This window comes from Oenanthe melanoleuca, chromosome 26 (assembly GCF_029582105.1).
Source record: "Oenanthe melanoleuca isolate GR-GAL-2019-014 chromosome 26, OMel1.0, whole genome shotgun sequence".
In the NCBI taxonomy this organism is placed as follows: Eukaryota; Metazoa; Chordata; class Aves; order Passeriformes; family Muscicapidae; genus Oenanthe; species Oenanthe melanoleuca.
In genome coordinates this window covers 5,542,075-5,569,045 of record NC_079359.1, presented here as the reverse complement: position 1 = coordinate 5,569,045, position 26,971 = coordinate 5,542,075, and the positions used below count along the sequence as shown (strand labels likewise).

At 50.4% G+C, this 26,971-nt stretch overlaps 1 protein-coding gene across 1 annotated transcript; it reads left to right on the top strand.

Moving 5' to 3' along the window:
• The first annotated feature begins 834 nt into the window (after positions 1–834).
• Positions 835–26,332, top strand: IGFN1 (immunoglobulin like and fibronectin type III domain containing 1). Its single transcript, XM_056511593.1, has 24 exons — positions 835–899; positions 1,306–1,428; positions 2,721–2,860; positions 3,387–3,486; positions 4,269–4,316; positions 4,871–4,916; positions 5,638–5,812; positions 6,360–6,473; positions 6,827–6,998; positions 7,591–7,863; positions 9,488–9,945; positions 10,273–14,044; positions 15,261–15,385; positions 16,497–16,638; positions 17,102–17,398; positions 18,020–18,319; positions 19,199–19,372; positions 19,782–19,910; positions 20,340–20,642; positions 21,656–21,744; positions 22,794–22,989; positions 24,003–24,302; positions 24,762–25,088; positions 25,785–26,332. The coding sequence occupies exons 1-24, from the start codon at positions 884–886 to the stop codon at positions 25,796–25,798; spliced, it is 7,833 nt and encodes a 2,610-aa protein (XP_056367568.1). The 5' UTR covers positions 835–883; the 3' UTR covers positions 25,799–26,332.
• The last annotated feature ends 639 nt before the right edge of the window (positions 26,333–26,971 follow it).

Here is a 26,971-nt window from a genome sequence, read left to right as displayed (position 1 = left end):
GTGTTTTCATCAGCTGCCAGGTGCCAGAGCTCAGCTGGATGAATGCTTGGTGTGGCTGTGCTCCCAAAGTCCCTGTGCCTTTCAGAACTGATGGAAGTTGCATGTTCCAGTGTCCCTCTGTTGACTGAAGGAGTGCAGAGGGTAAACAGAGACACAGCACTAATGCCACAGGCAATCCAATCTAATTGCTCTTTCAGAGCTGCAGTAACTCTATAGTTCCTAAGCATCTCTCACATGACAGAGAATCTGCTTTCCCAGCTCACTGTGAGGCAGGGATGTGTTACATTACACATTGTCCAATTTAAAATACAGGGAAAAGTCTCCTTTGGCAGAAGGTCCCCTGAGTGATCCATAACAATAACTCCTTAATGCCAAGCTCACACTTCACCATTCCCTTCTAAAGGCTTCTTGTCTGCTCTCAGGTCTGTTGCTAATTTAACCAAGCTAAATGAGATCAGGATGTACCTCTGCTCCATGCCCAGTTTAGACATCCATCTCTGTGGTTTTCTTCTCAGCAACTGCTCTTGCCATCCATCAGAGACCACCACGTGAGTGCCATGTGGTGAATGCTTGCCTGAAACATGAGAGGAGGTCTTTAGAGGAAAGCCAGGTGACAGAGGGATGTCACTGGATGTGCACATTTTCCATTCAGCCCTGCTAATCATCCTCATGCCCAGGTTGTGTTGGGCATGACAGGCTGATTGGCAGGTCTCTGCTTGGCTGCAAGGATGTGGCAAGTGAGAAAGGGCAAGCTGTGTCACTGAAGGGAGCAGTGTTGAGGTCTGTCTTTCCCCTTGCAAACTGTGAATAATGAAATTATTTGTCTTTTCCAAAGGAGAGCTTGTATCTGTTTGTGCTGCCCCAGAAAGCTGAGTGAAGCATCATGAGCCATCAGACAGGTGAGAGAGCAGGCACAGCTCTGGGGAACCCCTGGGAAGAACCCCAGCTTGCTGCTCTGACTCTGGCTTGGCAGCAGAGCCTCTCTCGTGCCAGATTCTGTAATTGGAACAAAAATTGGAACATCCCTGTCCAAACCATCACTGGAACTGTGAGCTGAGGTGGTCCTGATGGTGGTTCTGATTGCACAATTTCCCACTTGGACACAACTTTGGCAAAGCCACCACAAAATCCCAGACCTTATGGCCAAGCCTTGGGAGACATTTACAGCCTGTGGCACTGGGATGGGTGGGACCTTTGTGGAGTTGAGCAGCAGCAGTTATTGCTCTGCAGGAGATAATGCAGACTGAGATATTCTTTCTGAAGGACAAACATTTTAATTGAATGTACCTTTTCTTGCCTTTCTAGTAAAAATCTTCAAGAAATCTGCTATCCCAGGAGTTGTCATCACTCAGTTTGTGAATGAGGTTCCACAGGGATGCAGTGCACCTGATTTTGAGAAGAAACCACTCACTCTGACACTGCAGGAAGGTGAGGCTCTTGATAAACAGACAAAGCCACAGATCTGTATTCCACAGGGTTTCCAGGATCCACTGAGGTTTTATGAAGGAGCACAGTGGAACCTGTCCCTCTTCCTCCTCCTTCCCCTGCACATTTCAGGCACTACACAAGGCCCCTGGCTAAGTTTTCACCTGTCTCAATTTTCACCTATGTAAATTTTCCAAGTTACTTCATTTTCAGCAGGTTCTTTTTAGTTCCTATACAAGCTGTTGGTGCATTCAGGTTGGTCACTGTAATTCTGTGTCTGTGCAGAGGCACCATCAGGGCCTTTAATTCTGTCACCATCACCCCACTGTGTTCAGTGGCTGAGCTGATTCTCCTGTGACAGATGGCAAGCATGGGAAAGTGCAGCTAAAGTGGCTAAAATATAACACAGGGATAATCAGCTGGAATCAGACTTCAACAAGAGATAGTACTGCAATCTCAAAGGCTGACAAAGGCTTTTTGATAAGGATCTGTTGGCAAGAACTTGTTCCATCAAATAAGTTTGGTGGTGGTAGCTGCAGAAAGGTGTGTGAAATATTGCCAGACTTTCCAGGGAGAATCTTCAACAATGTTGGTTGCCAGAAGACCAAGAGTATTAAAAAATAAGAGAGTGAGTGATCATTTCAACCCTGAGGTGTTTCCATGGATAACTCACCTCCATTTCTATTCCCACTCACCCACACAAGTCATTTCTCTGACTTGTTTCCCAGTATTTTCTGTGGTTTTGGAGCCTTTTGGAGAAGAGGTTTGTACTGGGTAGTGGGAAAGCTGTTGGAGATTTCTGTGGTGGGCTGCAGGGTACACAGATTCCTGGGGAGCAGGGATGGAGGAGAGGAGCCCCCTTTTCATCTCCCTCTCTTCAAACAGCAGAGCCTGGTGGGTTTGGAGTGCAAGGTGGTGCCAGTTAAAGACTGGAAAAACATGGGATTTGATAGAGAATCTGTGTGATGAGGAGGGATTTGGACATTTTATGGGTAAAAAGCAAGTCTGGGTTGAACTTGCTGTCGGGCTTCTGATTTCAGTGATGGTCAGAGATGTCAGCAGCCATCTGGCAGGTTAGTGCCACATTTTAAAGGCCTTTTATGATTGAATACAGACAAAATCTGAATTATTGATGTGCAAAAGAAGAGGTTATTTTTATTTTTGAAGAATGTTTCTGCATAAAATAACAGAAATTACTCACTCTGGAGATTACTCTGATAAAATAAGAGGCCAGGCCTGAGAGTCCTCATGTTCAAGCCTGTCTTCTCTAACTAAATTCTTGTCTCTTTTCAAAGGTAAAAATGCCATTTTCAGAGCTGTGGTCAAAGGTGTCCCAGCTCCTGAGGTGAAATGGTCACGGACACGGAAAGGAATGGATGATCCTGCCAAATATGAAATGTCCTTCAACAGTGCTACAAATGAATTCATTCTGCAGGTAAAGATCAAATATATCAGAAAGGACTTGTGGAACTGAGAGAAATGGACAGGAAAAGCCTGCAGTGGGATGAGGGGAAGCAGAGGGGCAGCTCTGATCTCTGCTGTCTGTGACAGGAGGGAAGGGCTGCAGCTGTGCCAGGGGAGGCTCAGGCTGGATTTTGGGGAAGGTTCTTCCCCCAGAGGAAGGGAAGTGCTGGGCACTGAACAGCATCCCCAGGGAATGGGCAGGGCCTCGAGGCTGCCAGAGCTCCAGGAGCACTTGGACACCACCAGGGACAGGCTGGGATTGCTGGGAGTGTCCTGTCCAGGGGCTGGACTGGATGATGCTCTGGGTCCCCTCAGACTCAGGGTATGCCATGATTCCCCACATCCCCTGCTCTGAGCTAACACAAAGGTAAGCAAACAAAGCTTTTAGAGCCCCTCTGGGAACAGAAGCCTCTGAGGTGCCATTGAGTAGCTGCTTTCTGAGGAGCTGAAGGGAGCTGCAGGCCAGCCCCTGTGTGAGCAGTGTGTGTCCCCTGCAGATCAGGAGCCTGGTTCTGGATGACAGTGATCTGTATCGCTGCTGTGCTGTCAATGCCTACGGGGAGGCCTCGTGCTGTGCTGGCCTCAGGATCATCCAAGGTAGGGCTGCCAGCTCTGGGACCCTGCACAGCCCCAGCCCCAGCCCCAGGCAGGGCCTGTGCTCTCCCTGGCTTGCTCCAGGACTTTGGGTCTTGCTGTGAAGGTTTGGATTCCCCTCATTGGGAGATCTTCTGGTGGCTCCCTGACATTGTGGCTTTAAGGCCAGGGGGAAGAAAGTGCAATTGTGCTCACTGCACTGGTCCTTAATTAGATCCCTGGATTTAGTGCTGAACTGCCTCCATCCTTTCTTGATGCTGTTGAATGAATGTCCTTTGGGAGGGATCCATCTCTCTGTGGCTGTCTCTGGACCTTTGCTGCTTCCCTTTAGAGTCAGTGCAGCAAAATGGGCACTTTGTGGGTCAGATGTAACTGATATTCCTCTCTAGCAGAAGATACTGGAAGTGTCCATGCCACCTCTGTGCTTTTCAGTAAGTTTTGAAGGTGCCTGTCTGCAGTTGCCATTTCCACCTTGGCTTCCCATCTCCAAAACAAGAGGTTGATATTTCCTCCCATTGCTTAGACCATAAGATTGGTAGGACAGAAATGCTCTCCTCCTCTGTGTGGAGTCTCCACAAGCACAGACTCAATGGCAATAGAAATATCACCTTTATAGATGGAGGTTACTGGGAGCAAATGTCAGACTGACAAGGAAATCCAAACTGGGATTCCCTCTTGCACTGGTAACACATACAGTGGTTTCATGGCTCACTGGTTCACTGCTGTTAATCTAATCTTGTTCATCCTATGGCTGATGCTCCTTTTTTTCTCTTATAAACGATCAGTTGGCTTTAAGAGAAAGGCGAAATATGTTCCTGTTCATGCTGCTGATGGTAAGTTGAAGATCTCTGTGTGTTTTCTGTTACTGGGGGGTGGAGGGCAGAGCAAATAATACTCTGTCTGCCACACTATTGCTACCCCAAACTTGTAAAGACCAGAGTAAGAGAATGATTAATGAGCCTCTAATGTTCCATCATCTCTGACTGCTTGCTCTTCACCTTTTGCTAAAGTGATGATTTTAGGCAGTTTTGAGCTTTTCTAATTAGTGATTGTGAAATCATTAGGAAAGGAAAAAAAGTGATTTGAGGATGTTAAACACATCTGGATCAAACTTGTTAACGTAGCTGAAAATAGTGTGTCTCCAGAGGGAAACCCCTTTGGGAGAGATGAACTTCATTGGGACTCAAAGGATGAGCATGGCAGTGAGAACTGACTAAGTTTCATTACAGTTTTTTGGTAAAGTGGGAAAAAACACCAGAGGAAAAACCTCTTGAGCAGAATGATGTTGTCAGTGGTTATTTTGCATTATCTTCTTTGGGAGGATGTGTTTCACAATGCTGAGCATGTGGCTGTTCATTGTTCATTATTTCCACCACTCTTGTAACAGAGCTCAAGAAGACACTGCAGGACTCCAGGAAGCTGCTGAGGAAGAGGTAGGGCTCTGGACTGAGGGCCATGCTCCACTTCTGGGTGTTTCTTGGTGGTAGGGTGACAGTGATAACAAAGAGACTGTTTCTCCAGTAGGGGACAGCTCAGAGACTGTTAGGACAACATTTCTTGTGTCCAAAGTTGTGGTGAGATTGCTGTGGAGAGACAGGCCAGAACAGCTTGGCACTGCCCTTTGGGCTGTGCTAAACAGTGATAACCCTTGTGATAAACACAAGGTTCCTCATTTGAGGGATATTTCCTCTGCACCACGGGGTTTTGACAGGGAAGTTGTGTTTCTCTGCTCCCATGAGCAGCTGCCCATCCAAGAACTGATGGCTCAGGCTGGGCTCTGGCTCCCAGCCAGCTGCACTGCCAGGTGCACAGGGCAGCATCCTTCCCTTCCCAGGTGGGAAGCTCTGAGCATTGCTGATAATGATCTCTGTGCAGAGTCCTGCACAGTGCTGGACAATTACCTGGCCTGGGCCAAACAGTGCCAGACCTCTGGTGAGAATTCTGCAGTGTGGAAACTGTTCCCTGGCACCATTTCATTTGTAGTACAGGTGCAGAAAACCTGTTCTGGAAGAGCCCCAGTCCTTCCTGTCTGCACCTACAGGGCCAAGTGAACCACAGGAATGATTGAGAGAGATGAAAGTGAATTAGGGAGAGAAAAACAGGACATCTTGTTGTCCATGAAAATGTCTGAATGTTTCCCCCCCTGGTTCTCAGGGTTGTAGCACCAAAACCAAAGCCCCTGGACAAAGAAGCTGTGTGGCAACTGTTGCTGCATGCAGATAGGAGAGATTATGAGAAAATCTGTATGAAATATGGAATTGTTGACTTCCGTGGGATGCTGAAGAAGCTGCAGGAGATGAGGCAGGACACAGAGACTGAACAAGACAAGGTAAAAGAAACTGAAACCACTAATTTTTAACAACTTGCAGGTTCTGAAAACAGGCTAAATCTTCCTAAATTGCTTTGGAGATGAAAATTTTGTTGTATGACAGTGGTTTATGACAATATTTCAAAGAAATTCCATTACTTTACTCATACAGGTGAAAATGCTGGTGAATTTTTTGAAGCTTAGTTCACAGATGTTAGGAGATACTGACCACAGGAATATTCAGTTGTTTCTGATAAGAATTTGGACCCCAAATTAAAAAGTATATGTCCAAGAGTAAAAATTGGCCTTCACATAGGGGCATATAGAGGCCTGGGTGGGAAGTGCGGGAGTGACCAGATAAAATAATTTATGTATAGAAGGAAACTGTGGCAACTTACAGACACTGCAAGTCACTGTACTAGAACTGTGACTTACAGATACTTCTACTGCCTAATACTAGGGGTAGCTCTTTAAAGTAGATTTCACATTAATTCAACAGCTTAAGAACTTCTATCTTTCTAGCTTTCTAGCTTTATAATTTACTAGGTTCTTCAATATTGCTTTGCAGTTAATTCACAGTCTTAAAAACTTTGAACACATCAAAGTCAACAAGGAGGGAAATGCTACGTTCAGCCTGGAGATGGAGCTGAAAAACAGCAACAGCAACGTTTACCTGCTCAAGGTGAGGGGGATGAGTTGGGCAGCAGCAGCTCAGAGCAGCCCCTTGAGTGTTCTGCAGAAAAGGCTTCATCTCCTAGGCAGTGGCTGAGAGCAGATGCTTTTTCTTTGTAGCTGCAAGAACTGTGTATTAATTAAGCTTCAGGCTCTTATGTAGATGGCCAAGAGCTGCTGTTTTGCTGAGTTTGAGCCTGGTGCCCTGCTCTGTGCAGGATTCAGTGCCCAGACAGTGCCTGTGTGCTCAGAGAGCCCTGGGCACGGCGAGGTTACTCATTTATGTGTTCGAGGGGATGGTGGCAGCCATGTGTTCGGAATGGCTGCAGTGCTGAGCCTTGTGAGGACACTGTGCCCTCGCAGGACGGCGAGCGGCTGCGCTACGGGACGGGGGACGAGTACAGGAAGCACTGCCTGAGGAGGGCGGGCAGGAGGTTCTGCTTCACTGTCAACGACGTGCAGCCCGAGGACGCGGGCGTCTACCAGGTCAGGGTGGAGGATGTCCCTGTCTTCTCTACTGAGCTGGATGCTCAAGGTAAGGAATTCAGCTGGCTGGATGTGATGTGCAACTGTGACAAAAGTTTATTTTTTTCATTTCTGGAAAATTGTGTCTAGGAGCAAATGCACAGGTCAGTAACTCCTGACCACCACAGAGGACGGGTTTTGTGCTGCCCAGTAAGGGCTTCTTGTCGAGCACATGTGGAAAGGAGCAGGAGGGTGAATAAGGGCTTTAGGTGCTGCATTTGCAGTCCAAGGGAGCAGCCTAAGCTCGAGTACCAGTCTGGCTGTGGGTGACAGTGAGCACACTCCTTAACCTACCCCATATTACAGTTTGCTTCTGTAAGCTCAGAATAACAGCAAATTCAATCCAAGCATCGTGCTGCAGGAACACATAATGACTGCAAACTGGCAGCACATCAGAGCTGTGAGGTACTAATGTCTCAGAAGATAATAAAGACAAAAATGTACTTTTTTGCAGAATTGGGCACAGAAGCATATCTGAGTTTCTCCTTCTCAGTACCCCGATGCTCAGAGGCACCACAGCTTGCTGTTCTGTGCTCCTTGGGCTGTCGCGGTTTGGAGCACAGCAGCAGTGGCTCCCTCCGCAGCTCTCGCTCTCCCCGCAGCCATCCCGGTGCGGTTCCGGCAGCCGCTGGCGGACGTGCGCTGCGCCGAGGCCGGCGACGCCGAGTTCCAGTGCGAGCTGTGCTCGCCCTGCCACCAGCCCCTGTGGCTGCACAGGAGCCACCCCCTGCAGGCCAGCCACAAGCACGAGATGTCCGTGAGCCCCGATGGGCTGAGGCACCGGCTGGTGGTGAGGAGCGTGGGGCCGTCGGACAGCGGGCTGTACACGCTGGACGCGGGGCAGGGCTCCAGCAGCGCCTGGCTGCTCGTGGAGTGTGAGTGACCCACCGCGCCCGGCTGCTCCTGCTCTGCTGGCACGAAGCGTCTCGCTGCCTGATGGCTCGGGGGTGCTGCTCTGCTAGGACATTAATTGCTGAGCCTCTAATTCCAAAATTACGGCTGAGAAAACTGGGTGTGTTAGTGTGGAGAGGATGAGAGACCTTGGACCTTGCAGTGCCTAAAGGGGCTCCAGGAGAGCTGCAGAGGCACTTTGGAAAAAGGACGGAGGGACAGGACAAGGGCAGGGTTAGATGGGATGTTCAGAAGGAATTCTTCCCTGTGAGGGTGGTGGGGCCCTGGCCCAGGCTGCCCCATCCCTGGAAGTGTCCAAGGCAAGGTTGGACACTGGGGCTCGGAGCAACCTGGGCTAGTGAAAGGGGCAGGGGGTAGAATGAGTCTTAAGGCCCCTTCCCATCCAGACCATTTTGTGAATCCATGATTCTGAGTTCTGTTTTGAAAAATGAAGGTCTGCTTAGACCCTCCTTCCTCTTCAGATGAGACCAACTTTTCCTTGTTTAATTAGTCCTGACAAATCCTATTGGCTTGTTTGCTCTACAGCTATAATGAAGCAGCACATTCTTCATCAGTTATCAAAAAGATGCCTCCTGTCTCCCCACATGTTTTTGAGGAAGCTCAAGTCCCAGTGATCACAGTGCAGCAGGCAGGGACTCAGGGAGCTTTTGGTACTCTCAGTTCTACACTATCAATGCCATCTTGTTGCTAGATAATATTTTTCATTCCCAATTAGAGTTAACCATGCTGGAAGGAGCTCAGAGGAAGCTGGGAAGGTGGGAACATTCAGTGCAGGCACATTGTCACCTGGCTTATATTTGCTTATGAGAAGTGGTTCCTTTGGTTCCCTTTGCCTCTGCTTTCCTTTGGGATCTTCCTGCAGCAGTAGAAGGGGTCTCTCTCACAAAAGCCTCTCCAAAGCAATATAGGTTTCTGAAAACAAAGAAACTGCTCGTGGATTTCAGGGAGCTGTGGTCTCAGATAAATTAAATCCACCCTGGAAACCAAAGCAGTGAGTGACCTGCTCTCAGAACAGCCTGAATTTCAGATTAATCCAAAGCTATTCACAGATCTGAAAGTTTTAGTCCTCAGGTTGGGCATCTCTAAACCAGCCATTATCTAGACGTGCCAGCTGCCTCCAGAGCAGTGAAATCCCAGTTCCAGGGTGGGAGGTGGTGGCCTGCCTGTACATGGAATATTCTGTAACAGGGTAAAGGCAGATGGAATTAATGAATCCCACATACAGTCTCAGCCCCTCTAAATCAGACCTGCCATGCTAGAAGTTTCTTTTTCTGCTGTTTTTGGTTTGTTTGTTTGTTTCTTATAATGAGCATGTTTCCATTAAAAAACAATACATTTTAACTAAAAATAATTGTCTTTAATTAACATTTCATTGTCTGAATGTGGCATTCAAAAATTCAGGATTTGAAATTATTTTAAATTTATTTAAATGTATTTTGTGTGCATGTCCTAAAATGAAATTTAAAATGTGCTAATACATTTTCTTTGGTTGTTGATGCAGTGCATGTCCTATTGATTTTCTTTTATTTTGTTTCCCTCTTTTTCTGTAAATTGTAAATCTGCTCCCATGAAACAATGCAATTTCAGATGCCAAAGGAAAGAGGAGACAGGATGAAGGAGAAAAGATTGAAAGGGAGACATCTGAGTGGCTGAAAGAAACCATGGCAGACAACGAAAGGGCGAGGAAGCTCCGGCGCCAAGAACAGGCTGCTGCTGCTGGAGATCATCCTTCCTTTTCCACATCCTCTGCTGTGGAGAAAAGTGGCTGGTGCAGAACTGGTCAAGGCAGCAGTCAAAGCAGGGGCCAAGGGCACTCCATTGATTCTGATGATGGAAGCCAAAGATTTCTGGGAAAAGAAGGGCTACGTAAAACCCACATAAATGGAGAGGTGGGGTCTGGGCAGTTTTCAGGAGCAGGTCTAGATGGAGATTCAGCAGCCTCTGATGGCAGCATCTTTGGACTAAAAGGCTTAGAAGGCAGAAGTAGGTTAAGGGCTGTCCATAGCATGGACTCTGTATCAGGCAGAGCAGGTCCTGGTGGGGCAGTAGCAGGGGCAGGTGAATGGAATTCTGTGGATGGCAGGGGTGAGGGTGTGCTGGGTGCTGCTGACATAGACATGGATGATGGAGAAGGCTTGGGCTCTCAGCATGACAAGGATGGGAATTCAGGTGATGCCAGTTACAGGGCTGGTTTTGGGGTTGCTGGGAAGTTGGGTGCTGGAAGTTCTGTGCCAGATGGGCTTGATCCTGATTCAGCTGGAGTGGGAGCCAGTGTGGGTGATCTGTTCAGCAGGACTGGTCCAGAAGCTGGAGCTGGGGGGAATGCTGCAGGTGCTGGAATGGCAGGAAGAATGAGGTCCCACCACAGCAAGGATGGGCATCCCACTGTGGGTGATGTGAACGGAGCAGGAATCAACAGAGAGGGACAAACAGGGACTCCCTATGGCAAGGATGGCCTGACACCTCATGCCAGTGGTCAGTTAGGGCTGACAGGAAGATCTGGCTCGCTGTATGGGCCAGGAGGCCTTCCAGGTGGAGATGGGGCTATACCTGGTGCTGGTGGCAATTCCACAGGAGAAATGGAGGCTTTGTATGGTCCAGATGGTCAGGCACTGGGAACAGGTGCTGGTGGTGCTGGTGCAGGGGGATTTGGATCTGCCTATGGAAAGGATGGTCTCCCAGCTGGGGCTGGTTTTGGTGGTGCTGGTGCAGGGGGATTTGGAGTTCCCTATGGAAAGGATGGTTTTCCCATTGGAGGAGGTGTTGGTGGGGCTGGTGCAGGGGGACTTGGATCTCCCTATGGAAAGGATGGTCTCCCAGCTGGGGCTGGTGCTGGTGGGGCTGGTGGTGCAGGGGGACTTGGATCTCCCTATGGAAAGGATGGTCTCCCAGCTGGGGCTGGTGGTGCTGGAGCAGGATTTGGAGAAGCTTTGTATGGTCCAGATGGCCAGCCACTTGGACCTGGTGCTGGTGCAGGGGGATTTGGAGCTCCCTATGGAAAGGATGGTCTCCCAGCTGGGGCTGGTTTTGGTGGTGCTGGTGCAGGGGGATTTGGAGTTCCCTATGGAAAGGATGGTTTCCCAGTTGGAGCAGGTGGTGGTGCTGGTGCAGGGGGATTTGGAGCTCCCTATGGAAAGGATGGTCTCCCAGCTGGGGCTGGTTTTGGTGGTGCTCCAGGTGGTGGTTTTGGAGGTGCTGGATCTCCTTATGGAAAGGATGGTCTGCCAGCTGGAGCAGATGCTGCTGGTGCAGGAGGATTTGGCTCTCCATATGGAAAGGATGGTCTCCCAGCTGGAGCAGGTGCTGGTGGAGCAGGGGGAGTTGGGGGTCCCTATGGAAAGGATGGTCTCCCAGTTGGGGCTGGTTTTGGTGGTGCTGGTGCAGGGGGATTTGGATCCCCATATGGAAAGGATGGTTTTCCCATTGGAGCAGGTGTTGGTGGGGCTGGTGGTGCAGGGGGATTTGGATCTCCCTATGGAAAGGATGGTCTCCCAGTTGGGGCTGGTTTTGGTGGTGCTGGTCCAGGTGGTGGTTTTGGAGGTGCTGGATCTCCTTATGGAAAGGATGGTCTGCCAGCTGGAGCAGATGCTGCTGGTGCAGGAGGATTTGGGGAGGCTTTATATGATGGTCAGCCACTTGGAGCAGGTGTTGGTGGTACTGCTGGTGCAGGAGGATTTGGCTCTCCATATGGAAAGGATGGTCTCCCAGCTGGAGCAGGTGCTGGTGGAGCAGGGGGAGTTGGGGGTCCCTATGGAAAGGATGGTCTCCCAGCTGGGGCTGGTTTTGGTGGTGCTGGTGCAGGGGGACTTGGATCTCCCTATGGAAAGGATGGTTTTCCCATTGGAGCAGGTGTTGGTGGGGCTGGTGGTGCAGGGGGACTTGGATCTCCCTATGGAAAGGATGGTCTCCCAGCTGGGGCTGGTGCAGGGGGATTTGGAGAAGCTTTGTATGGTCCAGATGGTCGGCCACTTGGAGCTGGTGTTGGGGGTGGTGTTGGTGCAGGGGGATATGGAGTTCCCCATGGAAAGGATGGTCTCCCAGCTGGGGCTGGTGCTGGTGGGGCTGGTGGTGCAGGGGGACTTGGACCTCCCTATGGAAAGGATGGTCTCCCAGCTGGGGCTGGTGGTGCTGGTGCAGGATTTAGAGAGGCTTTGTATGGTCCAGATGGCCAGCCACTTGGAGCAGGTGGTGCTGTTTCTGCAAGTGCTGGGGGAATTGGAGCTCCCTATGGAAAGGATGGTCTCCCACTTGGAGCAGGTGCTGGTGTTACTGGTGCAGGGGGTGTTGGGGGTCCCTATGGAAAGGATGGTCTCCCAGTTGTTTCTGGAGCAGGTGTTAGTGGCTCAGGGGGAGTTGGGGGTCCCTATGGAAAGGATGGTCTCCCAGCTGGAGCAGGTGCAGGGGTGGTTGGGGGTCCCTATGGAAAGGATGGTCTCCCAGCTGGAGCAGGTGCTGGGGTGGTTGGGGGTCCCTATGGAAAGGATGGTCTGCCAATGGGAGCAGGTGCTGGGGTGGTTGGGGGTCCCTATGGAAAGGATGGTCTCCCAGCTGGAGCAGGTGCAGGGGTGGTTGGGGGTCCCTATGGAAAGGATGGTCTCCCACTTGGATCAGGTGCTGGTGTTACTGGTGCAGGGGGCATTGGGGGTCCCTATGGAAAGGATGGTCTGCCAGTGGGAGCAGGTGCTGGGGTAAGTGGCTCAGGGGTGGTTGGGGGTCCCTATGGAAAGGGTGGTCTCCCAGCTGGAGCTGGTGCTGGGGTAAGTGGTTCAGGGGTGGTTGGGGGTCCCTATGGAAAGGATGGTCTCCCAGCTGGAGCAGATGTTGGGGGTCCCTATGGAAAGGATGGTCTCCCACTTGGAGCAGGTGCTGGTGTTAGTGGCTCAGGGGTGGTTGGGGGTCCCTATGGAAAGGATGGTCTCCCAGCTGGAGCAGGTGTTGGGGGTCCCTATGGAAAGGATGGTCTCCCAGCTGGAGCAGGTGTTGGGGGTCCCTATGGAAAGGATGGTCTGCCAGTGGGAGCAGGTGCTGGGGTAAGTGGCTCAGGGGGTGTTGGGGGTCCCTATGGAAAGGATGGTCTCCCAGCTGGAGCAGGTGCAGGGGTGGTTGGGGGTCCCTATGGAAAGGATGGTCTCCCAGCTGGAGCAGGTGTTAGTGGCTCAGGGGGTGTTGGGGGTCCTTATGGAAAGGATGGTCTCCTGGCTGGGGCTGGTGTTAGTGGCTCAGGGGGTGTTGGGGGTCCCTATGGAAAGGATGGTCTCCTGGCTGGAGCTGGTGTTAGTGGCTCAGGGGGTGTTGGGGGTCCCTATGGGAAGGATGGTCTCCTGGCTGGGGCTGGTGTTAGTGGCTCAGGGGGTGTTGGGGGTCCCTATGGGAAGGATGGTCTCCTGGCTGGAGCAGGTGTTGGGGGTCCCTATGGAAAGGATGGTCTCCCAGCTGGAGCTGGGGCTGTGGCAGGAGCTGCTCATTTCCCTCTTGGAGATGAGGGGGCAATGGGATCTGGCCATGGTGTGGATGCCACACTGAGCAGAGCTCCAGGACATGCAGGAGGAGAGGGCTTCTTTGGGGAAGGCTCTGCACTGTGGGGTGCAGGGCCTCCCTCTGGCAAGGACAGAGGGTCAGCTGTAGGCATGGCTGGTACAGGTGGGGTTGGGAGGCTGGGAGGGGATGAATGGGACTCAGTCAATGGTAAAGCAGGTGTAGGAGGTGTGGGAGGTGCCGGTGGGCCAGGTGGTGAGTATGGGCTGGATGCACATCTTGGCAGATCTTCGAGAGGTGAAACTGGAAAGGGCTCTGCCAGTGACATCAGAGGGCCAGGGAACAAAGGTTCAGCTGGTGACAGAGGGTCTCTGTCAGGTCCAGGAGGAGCCAGGGCAGAGGACAGAGATTTCAGGCAGTTGGGCTCCCTATATTCTGCCTTTGGAGGGGCAGGGAGTAAATCCCATGACAGATCTGTTGATGGGAGTAGTTCAGGTGGATTTGGTCAAGGTCCACTGAGTTATGGCCAGATGTCAGGTCCTGGTAGTGAACCTCCTTCAGCAAATCAGAGAAACCAGGAACCTGACCTGGATCTTAAAGCAAATGATTCCCTGAACAAGACGGAAAGCGCAGGAAAAAAGAGACGGAGTGTCCTGGATGATCTCAAAGGTATTTGGTTAACTGGGGACTCCTGGTCTTTGCATTTTGATACTCACATTCCTAATCCTGCAAAGAAATGGGATGTTATGGTTTAGATAAACACAACTCTGTGTAGAAATTTGGTTGTCCTATGATCTGTTCCTAATTCTCCCGCTGATTGGCTGTTTGATCTTACACAGTTTGCTCTGATCAAATTGCCTTAAAGGTCTAAATTATTTTCTTTGTCTAAATGATCTAAACCAGGTCTCATCTCTTCATTTGTGTTTCACATATCATTGAACAGACCAGTTCACAAACATACCAGTTCCCATAAAGTTTCAAGAAATATCATCCTATTTCTTTGATACTGTTCCAATTCAAAACTGAAGGTTTCACTTTATTTCTCAAACACCTACTGCAAAGAACTGTGTTTTCTAAGTTCTGGGAACAATTCTGTGCCTACTTATATGGGATTATATAAGGTACAGAGCTCTTTTCTCTTGTAACATCAGGAATAATAAGGTCTTGCATAGAGTAAAACGGGAGTAGTTGTTTGCAGCCATTTGAGTAAGACCTGTGGTTCCACCAGCAAGATCATGATGTGAAAATTGTAGGAATGAGAAACTTCAGGTGTATAATCAGAGGGGAATATTCACCTAATGGGGTTATTCACAAGTTAGGAATTGTCATTGCTAAACCATAAATATAAACAAGGAAATAAAATCATCAAAACTGGGGTTGAGGGGAAAGGAGTGGGGTATGTATTAGAGAGAAGATGATGATGGTAATGGAGAAGAACTTGGGAAGGGAAAGAGGAATGCAGGAGAGCAGAGGAGCACAGTGTGCCCGAGGCTGTTCAGGGGGATGTATTGGACAGCCCCATGTGTGGTCAGTGCAGAGGAAGAGGAGGATGAAGCAGTAAATCCACAGCCTGGAGCAGCCTGGTTTTTCCACTGGCTCTAGAGGGAGCCAAGACAATTAGCATAGACATAAACTAGCAAATCCACAGCTGGATAATGTGATTTGTGATGAATCCACTGCCCATGAGGTGGATGTTGGGATGGCTGTGCATTCCTTTAGGGCACTGACTGTGCCCAGTGAAGTGGCACAAAAGCCTCTCCTGACCGGAGGACTTTCCTTTTTTTTTTTTAAGTTCCTTTCCCCTCACATGCACGTGAATTTTCAGCTCTAGGTGTCTCTCTGTAACCCAGACTTAGCTGCTTTCCCTTCCTTTGTGCCTGCTCAGTGCCACGCTGTTACCTCAACAAGCAGCTGGCAACCGTGCGAGTGCTGAAGGGGGAGCCAGCTGAGCTGTCCTGCACCGTCAGCAGGGACAACGTGGCAGGAACCTGGTTTAAGGATGGCCTGAAGGTATGTTGGCTTTGGGCAGCAATGCTCTGCTCTCTGCTCTACTTCCTAAGGGTGGTGTTAAGGTGTCCTCCTGCCTGAGAGTCACCTGCAGGCTGAGTGGGGCCCTGGGAGGGTTCACAGAATCCCAGAGTGGTTTGGGTTGGAAGGGACCTGGAGGATCATCCAGTCTCTGGGCAGAGATACCTTCCCCTAGACCCAAGCCCTGTCCAACCTGGCCTTGGACACTTCCAGGGATGTGGCAGCCAAAGCTTCTCTGAGCACCAGAATGCCACAATATTATCATTAAACATGCATGACATTCTGTCCTTGTTTGAAGGACAGGTGTCTGCCAATAAAGGCAGAAGCTTCTCTTTGAAATGGAGAATGTAAACCCCCTTCCTCCAAATTATTATTTTGAAATTAAGAGGCTCTCAGGCAAAGATATGGGAATTAGGAATAACAGTTCTTTACTAGGAAAATTAAAATAGAAATGCAGTATTACACAGAACAATCCCAACCCTGCCAGAGTCAGAATCCAAGCTGACACCCGTCAGTCAGTCAGGGTGTTGGCACAGTCCCATTCAATGGTGGCTGCATCCTCCTGCAGTGGCAGATGTGGTTCAGCTGGAGCAGTGCTTCTGGAGAAGGTGCAGTTTCCTCTGAAGCTCCAGGGATGATGTGCAAAGGTCTGGTTTTCCTCTGGAATCCAGTGGAAAGATGGAAACTTGCTGTCCAAAATCTCAGTTTTTATCTGGGTAGGAAAGGCTTGGCTCCTCCCCTGGCTGGAGCATCTCCCAGTGGGATGATGGAATTTTATCAGTCATGCCCTGGGACTCAGTGGCCATTAACAGGAGATATCTCCTGGAGGGAGGATGGGCTGTGGGAAGATAAAGATGATTGCCCAGCTGGTTTAAAGATGGCCCATGAGCAGATAATGTGTGCCAGGAGATCAGGGGCACTGCCCCAGCTGGGTTAACAGATGGGGACAGAATCCACATTTCTGGCCACATCAAGCCAACACACATTCATAAGTCTTCAACTGGATTTCAAATTGTAGTCTGTCCAGTTTCAGTTTGGATTGCATTTTTTCCTTTTTTTTCAAAAGGATAGGTCTCTGTCCTTTACTTTGTAGTTAACAAGCATGGATGGAGTCGTCTTTGAAAAGAAAGGTCTTGTCCACAAACTGATCATTAACAAAGCAGATGATATTCATGCTGGGAAATACAGGTTTGAAGGTGGAGATGTGAAAACTGAAGCTTCAATTTTTGTTGAAGGTGAGTCTCAAACCACCAAGGCAGCATGAGTGGGCTTTAAATGTAATATATTTACTCAGAGAGATGTCATTGGTAATTGAGATAACTTTATTATAAAGAATTACAAGATAAATGGGAAATGGTTTTTTGTACAGATTGGTTCATTATGCATTTGCAAATTTAACTAGGGCCCCTTCTGTCAGCAGCTCAAAGATGTTGGGGTGCACAAAACACTTTATCAGGGAGATTCTTCATTCTTGTGTTTAGTGTGCTGCCCAGGAGAAATTTTCTCTAGTGAAAGGACAGCATGATACCACAAAATTTTGTGATAATTATCCTGTAGCAAAGTACAACTAAAGGTTCGGATCCAAGTGTTGTGAGCTTCTAGACATTGCTGGCAGCACCGTGAGGGGACCTTTCCCTCCAAGGTGAGCCTTATCCTCCTTGAACTGTGGTTTGTAATGACCGTGTATCACCTGCTTAGATCCTCCCCAGGTGGACAAAGTCCTCCTCAAGAACTTGACCAGTGTCCCCACGGTGGCCAAGGCTGGGGAGGGGGTGAAGCTGCGGATCCCGTTCGAGGGCCGGGGGCCCATCAGGGCAGCGTGGCTGAAGGACAGGATGGAGCTGGGCAGTGACACCAGGGTCCGTGTGGACAAGACAGACACCTGCACCACGCTGTCCATCTCCAGCTGCGACAGGAGGGACTGTGGCGATTACAAAGTCAGGCTCAAGAACGACAGTGGTGTCCTGGAGATCAACCTCAAGCTCATGGTGATAGGTAAGATCCTGTAGCATTCACTGTGGCTTTCACTGTAAACCTCAGGCAGGGAATCCATTGGGACTGGTGACACCCTGATTTGGAGTGACTGGGTATTTTGAGAGGAACAAGACTCTATACATTGCCCCAAAATCAGGTACAAGGAAAGACTGCTGAACATGCTTCTTGCCCTTTAGTACAAGGGAACACAAACTTAGTTTGGTTTTTCATGGCCTAAGCAGGTGAGTTTTGAATGCTCAGGTACCGTGGGAGATGTGGCTGTACACAATATGCAAACTTGAAATAGGATATCAAGGTCCAGTTCAGCCCTCCCATAAACATCTGGGTTCCTTTGGGAGACCAGAAATTATGTTTTGCCTGTATTGCAAGCTGAGCTGGTGCAAGGCTTATGAGAACAGGTGTCCCAGGGAGAGCAAGGGCCTGGCTTTCCATCTTCTCCATCAAAAGTTAGACGACTGCAGGTTTGGAAGAGGCAATTCGCATGCCCAGCCCTCATCCTACAACTGTGCCTGCATTTCATCAGGAACAGTCTTGCAGCTGGTGAGCAAGGGACAGTGTCTGCTTCCAACCCAGGAGCAGGTCTGGGTCTGGAGCCAGCTGTGTCTTTGTTCATCTTCCCAGACAAGCCACAGCCCCCAGCAGGACCCATCAAAATTGTGGAAAGGTCTGCTGACAACATCACGATCCAGTGGAAGCCCCCAAAGGACGACGGGGGCAAACCAGTGCAAAGGTACCTCGTGGAGAGGCAGCAGGTGGGCAGGAACGACTGGGAGACTTTGGGAGAAACCCCCAGGAGCTGCACCAGCTTCACCACCAGCAAAGTGGAGGAGGACATGAGCTACTACTTCAGGGTGAGGGCTGTGAATGCTGAGGGAGTGAGCGACGCGCTGGAGTCAGAGGAGGTGAAGGCTGCTGGTAAAGGTGAGGAGAACTTCTCATAATCCATAATTAAAATTGGGAAATTCATTATTAAAGTTGACATTTAAGAAAATCCACTGCATTGTGGATATTGCTACAGATCTCAACTTCAGTCTTCACACAAAGCTGTGGAGGTTGCCCAGCAAGAGCAGCAGTTTGCTGTAGGCTCTGCTGATGCTGAGTGAGATGTAATTATTCCTTGGTCATGCTCCATTCTGGATTGGAAAGGAAGTTTCATGGGGGAAATGCAAAATGCATCAAAATCAAAGGAGATTTTTCCCAGTGTGGCTGAAGAGGGAACATGTGAAGCCTTTTCTTAACTCCACAGGCAGAGGAGTGTCTCTGTATGTGCAGGACTTCTCAGCATGACCACTCCATTCCCCTGATCTGCAAACAACTGAATATTGCCTTTGTCCTTCAGGGAGTTCAAATATTAGACCATGAGTGTGCCATGAGCACAAATGCAGTACTAGAGAGAGCAATGCTCAGTTCTAATTATCTTCTCTCTCCATTCTCATTCCTATGATTCTGTATCTTGAACACTTTAGCAGAAGGCAAAGAAATCCTTTTTGTTACCAGTTTCTGCTGTTGAAAGTGAGAGTGATGCTGACTGTTCATCTCATGTAGGAAGGACACACCCCCTGGCAGAGGAATTGTCAGTCCTGATGACAGCAGATCTTTGGTGAAATCCAGACTCAGGAGCAGAGTCCATGCTGGATCCTGTTTGTGTGGGGAACAGGATCCACAGCTTCAGGTCTCAGGTTTTCTTAGCACATCCATAGGAATGCCTGGGGCAATCTGGAAGAAGGAATTGCACACAACACCGTTTTATCTTGCAATAAAAACATATCTGCTAATAATGAAGCCCTCATCTCTTTGCAGCTTCCCCTGGTGCCCCAGATCCCCCTGAGATCATCAGTACCAGCAGGGACACCATCACCATATCCTGGAAAGCTCCTTGTAAATCTGGCGCTTCCCAAATTATGGGATACATTGTTCAGAAACGCAAGAAGGGCACTGTGACCTGGCTGCCAGTCACCAATGTGCCTGTCAAAGGTGGGTATTCTGGAACAGCCTGGTGGATTTGAAAAGGCAAAAATGTCACCTGTGTTTAGAAGCTGCTTAGGATTTTAACATCATTCACATGAAGGTGGTGATGGGTGACCTTGAAGGTATTTTTCAACTAAATGATTCTGTGACTAAAGGGCTGCTTGATTTTGAAAGGAATACAATGAAGATCACATGCACTGGGCTAGGGAATGGCAGGGGAAGCAGTGGGAACAGTTTTTATGGCTCCTGAGAATTTTTAAGTCCATAATTCTACCTGGAATGAGGCACAAGTTTGTTGTGTCACCTTTCCTGATGGGGAACAGCTCCCCTGAGGCAACACACTCCTCTCCTCTCTCCTCTCTCCTCTCTCCTCTCTCCTCTCTCCTCTCTCCTCTCTCCTCTCTCCTCTGTGCAGACAAGAAGCTGAAGGTGCCCGGCCTCAAGAAGGGAGTGCAGTACGAGTTCCGTGTGGCAGCTGTCAATGCTGCTGGCACGGGGCAGCCCAGTGACCCCTCCCAGCCCGCCTGTGCCCGGGACCCCGCCCGTGAGTGCCCTGCTGTGCTCTGCTCTCGGGGTGTTCATGGAGAGGACGTGTTCTTCAGTCTTCTGTAAAAGTCTGTGGACACAAGGATCAGTAATTGGAGAATACTTCATGGCTGAGAATCAGCTGGAGGAAGGAATGGAAGGATTTTCTGTAGGGTGTCCAGGTTAAGATTTGGCAGATCCAAATGTGGGGTAATGTGCAGTGTGGAGGAACAGTCAGGATGGGCTGCAGAGTGTTTTGGAATGTTGTGGATTTAGTGCAGGGCTGGTAGGAGAAAGGATCCAGATCCAGCTCTGAAGAACTGTGACAAGCTGGGGCAAGAAACGAGGTAGAAATCCAGTGCAAGGATGTTGGGGAATCTCAGGCAGTGACTGAAAAGAGGGAAGAGAAATCCTAGAAAAACAGTTTAAATAAAATTTCTCCTTCCAGAATCTCCAGGCCAAGTGCAGGACCTTAAAGTGAGCAGCAGCGACAGCACCAGTGTCACCCTGACATGGAGCAAACCTGAAGTACAAGATGGGAATGACGTGAAAGGCTATGAGGTGGAGATGAGGCCCTGGAACAGCCTCACCTGGACCAAGTGCTTCACCCTCCCTGCAGACAGCACCTCGTGCAGGGTGCAGGGCCTGCAGGCCCGGGAGAAGCTGCTCCTGCGCGTCAGGGCCCTCAGCGACCGCGGCCCCGGCGAGGCCCTGGAGCTGGAGGCCTGTGCTGGAGCTGCTGCTCCCGTGGGTGAGTCAGGGCTGAGGCAGGGCTGTGTGCTGGGAACGGGGCAGCAGGAGCAGCCAGGGCTGAGCCAGGGCTGTGTGCTGGGAATGGGGCAGCAGGAGCAGCCAGGGCTGAGCCAGGGCTGTGTGCTGGGAACGGGGCAGCAGGAGCAGCCAGGGCTGTGTGCTGGGAACGGGGCAGCAGGAGCAGCCAGGGCTGAGCCAGGGCTGTGTGCTGGGAACGGGGCAGCAGGAGCAGCCAGGGCTGTGTGCTGGGAACGGGGCAGCAGGAGCAGCCAGGGCTGAGTACTGGGAACGGGGCAGCAGGAGCAGCTAGGGCTGAGCCAGGGCTGTGTGCTGGGAATGGGGCAGCAGGAGCAGCCAGGGCTGAGTACTGGGAATGGGGCAGCAGGAGCAGCCAGGGCTGTGTGCTGGGAACGGGGCAGCAGGAGCAGCCAGGGCTGTGTGCTGGGAACGGGGCAGCAGGAGCAGCCAGGGCTGAGCCAGGGCTGTGTGCTGGGAACGGGGCAGCAGGAGCAGCCAGGGCTGAGTACTGGGAACGGGGCAGCAGGAGCAGCTAGGGCTGAGCCAGGGCTGTGTGCTGGGAATGGGGCAGCAGGAGCAGCCAGGGCTGAGTACTGGGAATGGGGCAGCAGGAGCAGCCAGGGCTGTGTGCTGGGAACGGGGCAGCAGGAGCAGCCAGGGCTGAGCCAGGGCTGTGTGCTGGGAACGGGGCAGCAGGAGCAGCCAGGGCTGTGTGCTGGGAACGGGGCAGCAGGAGCAGCCAGGGCTGAGGGACTCTGTGCTGGGAACAGGGCAGCAGGAGCAGCCAGGGCTGAGTTGTTTAGTCATAGTGATAAATAAATAGTAATGAAATTTGAAAGGTGTAAAGTCTGGGACTGAATCAGGGAGATTTTTCCCACTTTGAATTCCTCACCAGCCTCACACAGCTGGGAGAGGCACTAGGGGCTGGAACACCGTGATTGTCACCAGTGATTGTACCAACACCCACATTTTGGAGTAATCTTTCTTTTCCAGTCTCTCCCAGGTTGCTGATAGATGACACAGTGAAAAGCTTCCTGGTTATAAAAGCAGGGAATCCCATCCGGGTGAAGATTCCCTTTGAGGTGGGTATTCAGAGCTTTGGAGGAATTCCCTGCCTGATTTTATGATGCATTCAGTAGCAGACAGGACACTGGTTTTATGTCATGGAATGTCATGCACAAGTCACTGGGCAAATAATTTAGCCTGCCTGTGCTGTGTAGACTTTCATGGTGAGGAAAACATGAGCCAGAATTGAGCAGTCAGTCTTGGCATTGGTGTTTCATGACATTGTGGTCATTCCTTAATGTCTGCAAACCAGGCTCAGTGCTGTCCACCTAGCATTACCAATGTTCTCGTCATCTGGTACTGCTCTGTCAGACCTCCCAAATCAGTGATTTCCCTGTGGCTCCCTCAGAAGGCCCTGGGGACACCATTTCCAGCACCAAGCAGCAGCACTTGAGCTCTGTGACATGAGAGCTTGGCAGGCACTGACAGAAACCTCAGTGCTTTGCTTGGAACAACACAGGCTTTTATCATGGAAAGTCTGGTCAGGCTTGGAAGGGGCTGCCCTTGGAGTTACCATCCAAGGTGTCCAAGGGACACCTGTATGTGGCACTCAGTGGTTTTAAGGTGGGGATGGGTCATGGGTTGGACTTGATGGTCTTGGAGGTGTTTTCCAGCCTTAATGATTCCATGATCCTGTGAAGTCTGGGATACCAGAGGAGGGAGATGAAGTGTGTGGATTTGCTGGCCTTTCTCCTAATCTCTGGGAGAAGAGACCAAAGATGGCACAATGGAAATAAAGACTTAGAGGATGTTTTTTCTTTCCAAAACCAACAGAATTTTTTTTAAAGCAGAAAATATTAACTCTTGACGTTATCTGACCTTGATCTGGCATAGCTTGTTTGACACAGTTCTGAACACTTTACTGTGATAACATCCTTAAAGAATAACAAGGAAAAATTTTGTAAAGAAACTGTAGAGCAGATCAGGACTCTAGATCCATCGTGGATCCATATTTCTAACATTACTGTGTTGTGGAGCTGCATATTTGAGGTAAGACAATGAAACTAAAGATATAAGACATAGTCTGGTGGTAAAACAAGTGGCTGTGCCTCCTTGTTGTTTCCAGGGATCTCCTGAGCCAGTGGTGACCTGGTTAAAGGATGGGCTGCCCCTTCCCAGCCAGGCTGTGGTGAGCACTGAGGATGGGAGCACCCAGCTGCTGCTCAGGGCAGCCGAGTTCAGTGACAGCGGCACCTACACTGTGCAGCTGGGGGATGAGCTGGGGAAGAGGGAAACCTTCAGCTTCCAGGTTCAAATTGCAGGTAAGGTAACTCACTGCCAGCCATCCAAATCTACCAGCAACTCCCTCTCAGTAAAGGCTGGGGCATGAAGGGACTGAGAGCAGCCCTGGGAGAAGGATTTGGGTGTGCTGGACATGCCCTGGTCCCCTGGGCAGCAGGGGAGGGGAGGATTCTGCCCCTCTGCCCCCTCAGGTGACATCCCACCTGCACAGCTGCCCCCAGCCCTAGGGGCCCCCAGCAACAGAAGGATGGGAGAGCTGGAGAACAGAAGGCTCTGGGGAGAACCTTAGAGCCCCTTCCAGTGCCTAGAGGGGCTCCAAGGGAGCTGGAGAGGGAGTTGGGACAAGGGCCTGGAGGGACAGGACAAGAGGGAATGGCTTTCCATTGTCAGAGGGCAGGGTTATATGAGATATTGGGAAGGAATTCCTCCCTGGGAGTGTGGCTGCCCCATCCCTGGAAGTGTCCAAGGCCAGGTAGGGCAGGGCTTGGAGCAACCTGGGATAGTGGAAGGTGCCCATGGCAGGAGGTGGGACTGGATGGGTTTTAAGGTCCCTTCCCACCAAACCAGTCTGGGATTCCATGATTTACTGTGAATAGGGAGAAGGCCACAAACTGAGTTTGGCTGTGCAGGCACAGGGAGAACCAGGGTACAGTTTTCTGTGAGATTGTCTAGGCACTTTATGATCTCACTTGTCTACAGGACAGAGCAATCCACTGACTAAAGCTCCCCTTCCAGAGAGAATGAGGGAGGTCAGCACAGGCTGGACACTGAGCACAGCTCTCCCAGCTGTGATCCCAGGAGGGGAGGCAGCTCAGCTGTACCACTCTCCTCTCATTGCTCAGCAAGTGCAAGTGTTGTGCAGCAGCAGCTCAGTTCATAGTAAATGCATTTGTGTGCCTGCAGAAAGAATGGAATTTGTTCCTTCCAGTGACCAGGATGCTCACTGAGCCCCAGACATGCAATAGACTTCAGGTTTTTAGGGTTCTGTGCAACCCCTCCTACAGCTGTGACATTGTGTGCCCTCCCCTGGCAGATATCCCTCAGCCCCCTGGAGCCATCCAGCTGGAGGAGAACGTTCCCAGCACAGTCACAGTGACCTGGGAGCCCTCAGCATCCGAGCAGTGGGACAAGAACCTCTATTACACAGTCCTGAAACGGGAATCCCAGAAGGGTCTGTGGCACGTGCTGGGGGACCTCATCTACAACAACAAGTTCACCTTCACCAGGCTGGTCCCAGGCAGGGATTATTACTTCAGGGTTGTGGCAAAAAATGACCTGGGAGCCAGTGATCCATCAGATACTGTGCAGCCCTGGAGGATCTGGAAAAAAAAGGGTAAAACATTTTCAGATATTTCTCTGTGTTGTATTTTGTTTCTCTCATTGCTTCTAACACCCTCAAATGGGTCTCTCCTCCTGGGAATGTTCAGTTGCCCAGAACAGGAATGTACAGAGATGTCCTGAGGAATTCCAGCTGGGCAGGGAAGGTTTGTCCTTTCTGCAGGGACATTGTGCAGACAGACCCTTCATTCCCAGCCATTATGACATATTTTTATGACATTATGACATGTAATTTGCCCTAAAATTAATTCCCAGCAAAATCTAAGGCTTTAGTATTGTAGAAACCAAAGTCTCTGACTTCAAAGTTAAGTGTTGGGTAATTCTGAGGAGCAGAGGTTACAATCCATAGGTGCACGGGATCTCTTTTTGCAGAATTCCAGACACTGCAAAAACAACCCCTGCAGTGCTGGGAGCAGCATGTGAGTGTGCCTTTGGTGCTGTTTATTGTTCACAGCTGAGTTTCGAGTGAAAGCACAGGAATACAGGGGAGTTAACCAGAAGCAGCCCCCGAGGTTCCTGGTGCCGCTCAGGTCCCACGTGGTGGTGACGGGCAGCGAGTGCCACATGAGCTGCGCCGTCGGGGGCCATCCCCCCCCCAAAATCACATGGTACAAGGACAGCAGAGACCTCTCCAGAGACCCCAACTACTTCTGCACCAACGACTTCGGCGTGTGCTCCCTGGTGGTGCTGGGGGTCACCAAGCAGGACGAGGGGGAGTACATGGTGCAAGCCAGCAACGACGTGGGGCGTGCCTACAGCAAAGCCTTCCTGGCCATCAGAGGTAACTGCAGGGCTCTGCCTGCTGCATCCAGGGCTGTCACTGTGCCCAGGGCCTCAGGAACTGCTGGCAAAGCAGTGGTACATTTGGGCTGTTTACTGAATTCCTGACCGTGGTACTCGTCATCGAGTACCCAACAGAACCAGAAATGAAAAACCACGTGGGAAAAACCACTTGATTTCTACAGGAGCCAGAGGTTTTGGCTGAGCTTGAGCAAATTTTTTAGAAAGAACAATCCCATCTTTATATCAAGGTTAGGTTTCTCTCTAGTGCAGGAGCTGCAGAATGAAGACCCAGGTAAATGTGCCAGCTGAGGGGAGCACGGAGAGAACATGTGATGTTTGGCCAAAGCCAAAGGGAGGAAAGAGAGGGACATGGTCAGAGGCACTGGGATCCTGATATGGATGGAAAGGCAGTGGGATGGCTGGGGATAGACTCTTGGATATACTTATGGATGAACATTGTTGGTGACTGTACCTGGTGAAATATCCTTTACTTGGAGTCAAATATTTTTCTTTAAATGCAAAATACCTTGCTGGATTACAGGAGTGGCAAAATGGGTCAGTTAAACCCCTGTCACCCTCTTGCAGACTTTTAGGCCCTGTAACATTTCAACTCCCCCTCCCAGGAGCCTTTCAGACTGTTGCTGATCTCCTTCACTACAACTCTGAGCTGTTTCTCTCTCACTCTCACTTTCAGACTCCTCCCTGTAGAGTGGCTCTGCTGAGAACATCCCTGCATGGCTCCGAGGATGAGAAGGTTTTGGTGAGGACTCATCCATATGAAGGCTGTGCATTTGTTGTCAGATGTTCTTCACAGTCTGAGGCTGTTATTTTTCAGATTCAGTAATTGCACTTTGAACATAGTGCTGCATTGTCATCAATACTGGGGGGAAAAAAGCTTTAAAAGCACTGTATTTTTTTTTTTTTTTTAATGATCAGGCTTTCCATGAGACCTTTAGGACACAGCTTAGAAGCTTCAGGAACACAGAAGATGAGAGGAAAAATAATTGGTCAAAATGAAATTTTCTATAGAGAACACAGCTGGGAGAGACCATCCTGCCACACCACTCATCTGCAACAAGGAAATTTCTGGACATCAGCAATCTCTGGTCCTTCCACTATGCTTTTTCAAGCCAAACAATCACTTTGGATTCCATGTGATTCTCTGCAGGTTTCTCAAATCTAGCAGAAGCAGTTCTGCATGTGTTTTACTACCAGTAGCAGTTAAGTAAATTATCTTCCCTAAGCCCTAAGTTAAAAAGAGCATCTGCTTGCTCATTTTGCCTGGGCAGGAGATGAAATCTCAGACCAGCCTGGCATGGGGTCGGTGAAACTGCCAGTGCAAATGCACTGGTGGGAAGGACTGGAAGTCTACACCCAGTGTGTGAGCAGAGCAGCTCCCAAACCACAGCGTGTGCTGTGCAAAGGCTGTGCCAGTCCTGAGGCACCCCCAGCTGTGCATCCCATCTGCCCCTTGTCGTGGCACTGCTGGGAGCCTTTGCCTTGTGCAGAAGGAGATGAAAAATCCTTCCTGGCTGACCAGAAATGCGAGGGACCCCCAGGGACCTCCTGCCATGGCCAGGGTTCCCAGCATTGGATAGCAAAATGTTCTGGCTGCTGTAGCAGAGGGTCACAGCCAGAGCACCCAGGTACTTAGTGACAGGAGAGAGCCCACAGCTGTGGGGCTGGAATATTCCTTGGGATTACATTTTGTACAATGCTGTACAGATGTAGCAGCAGTAGATAATGGAATTAAACCCAGCGCCCCCGCACCGCCCGCAGATGGGCTCGCCCGGGGCGGGGCTTCCCCCAGCGCCCCCGCACGGCCCGCAGATGGGCTCTCCCGCCCCCGCACGTCCATCACACCAATGCCGTCGGTGATTG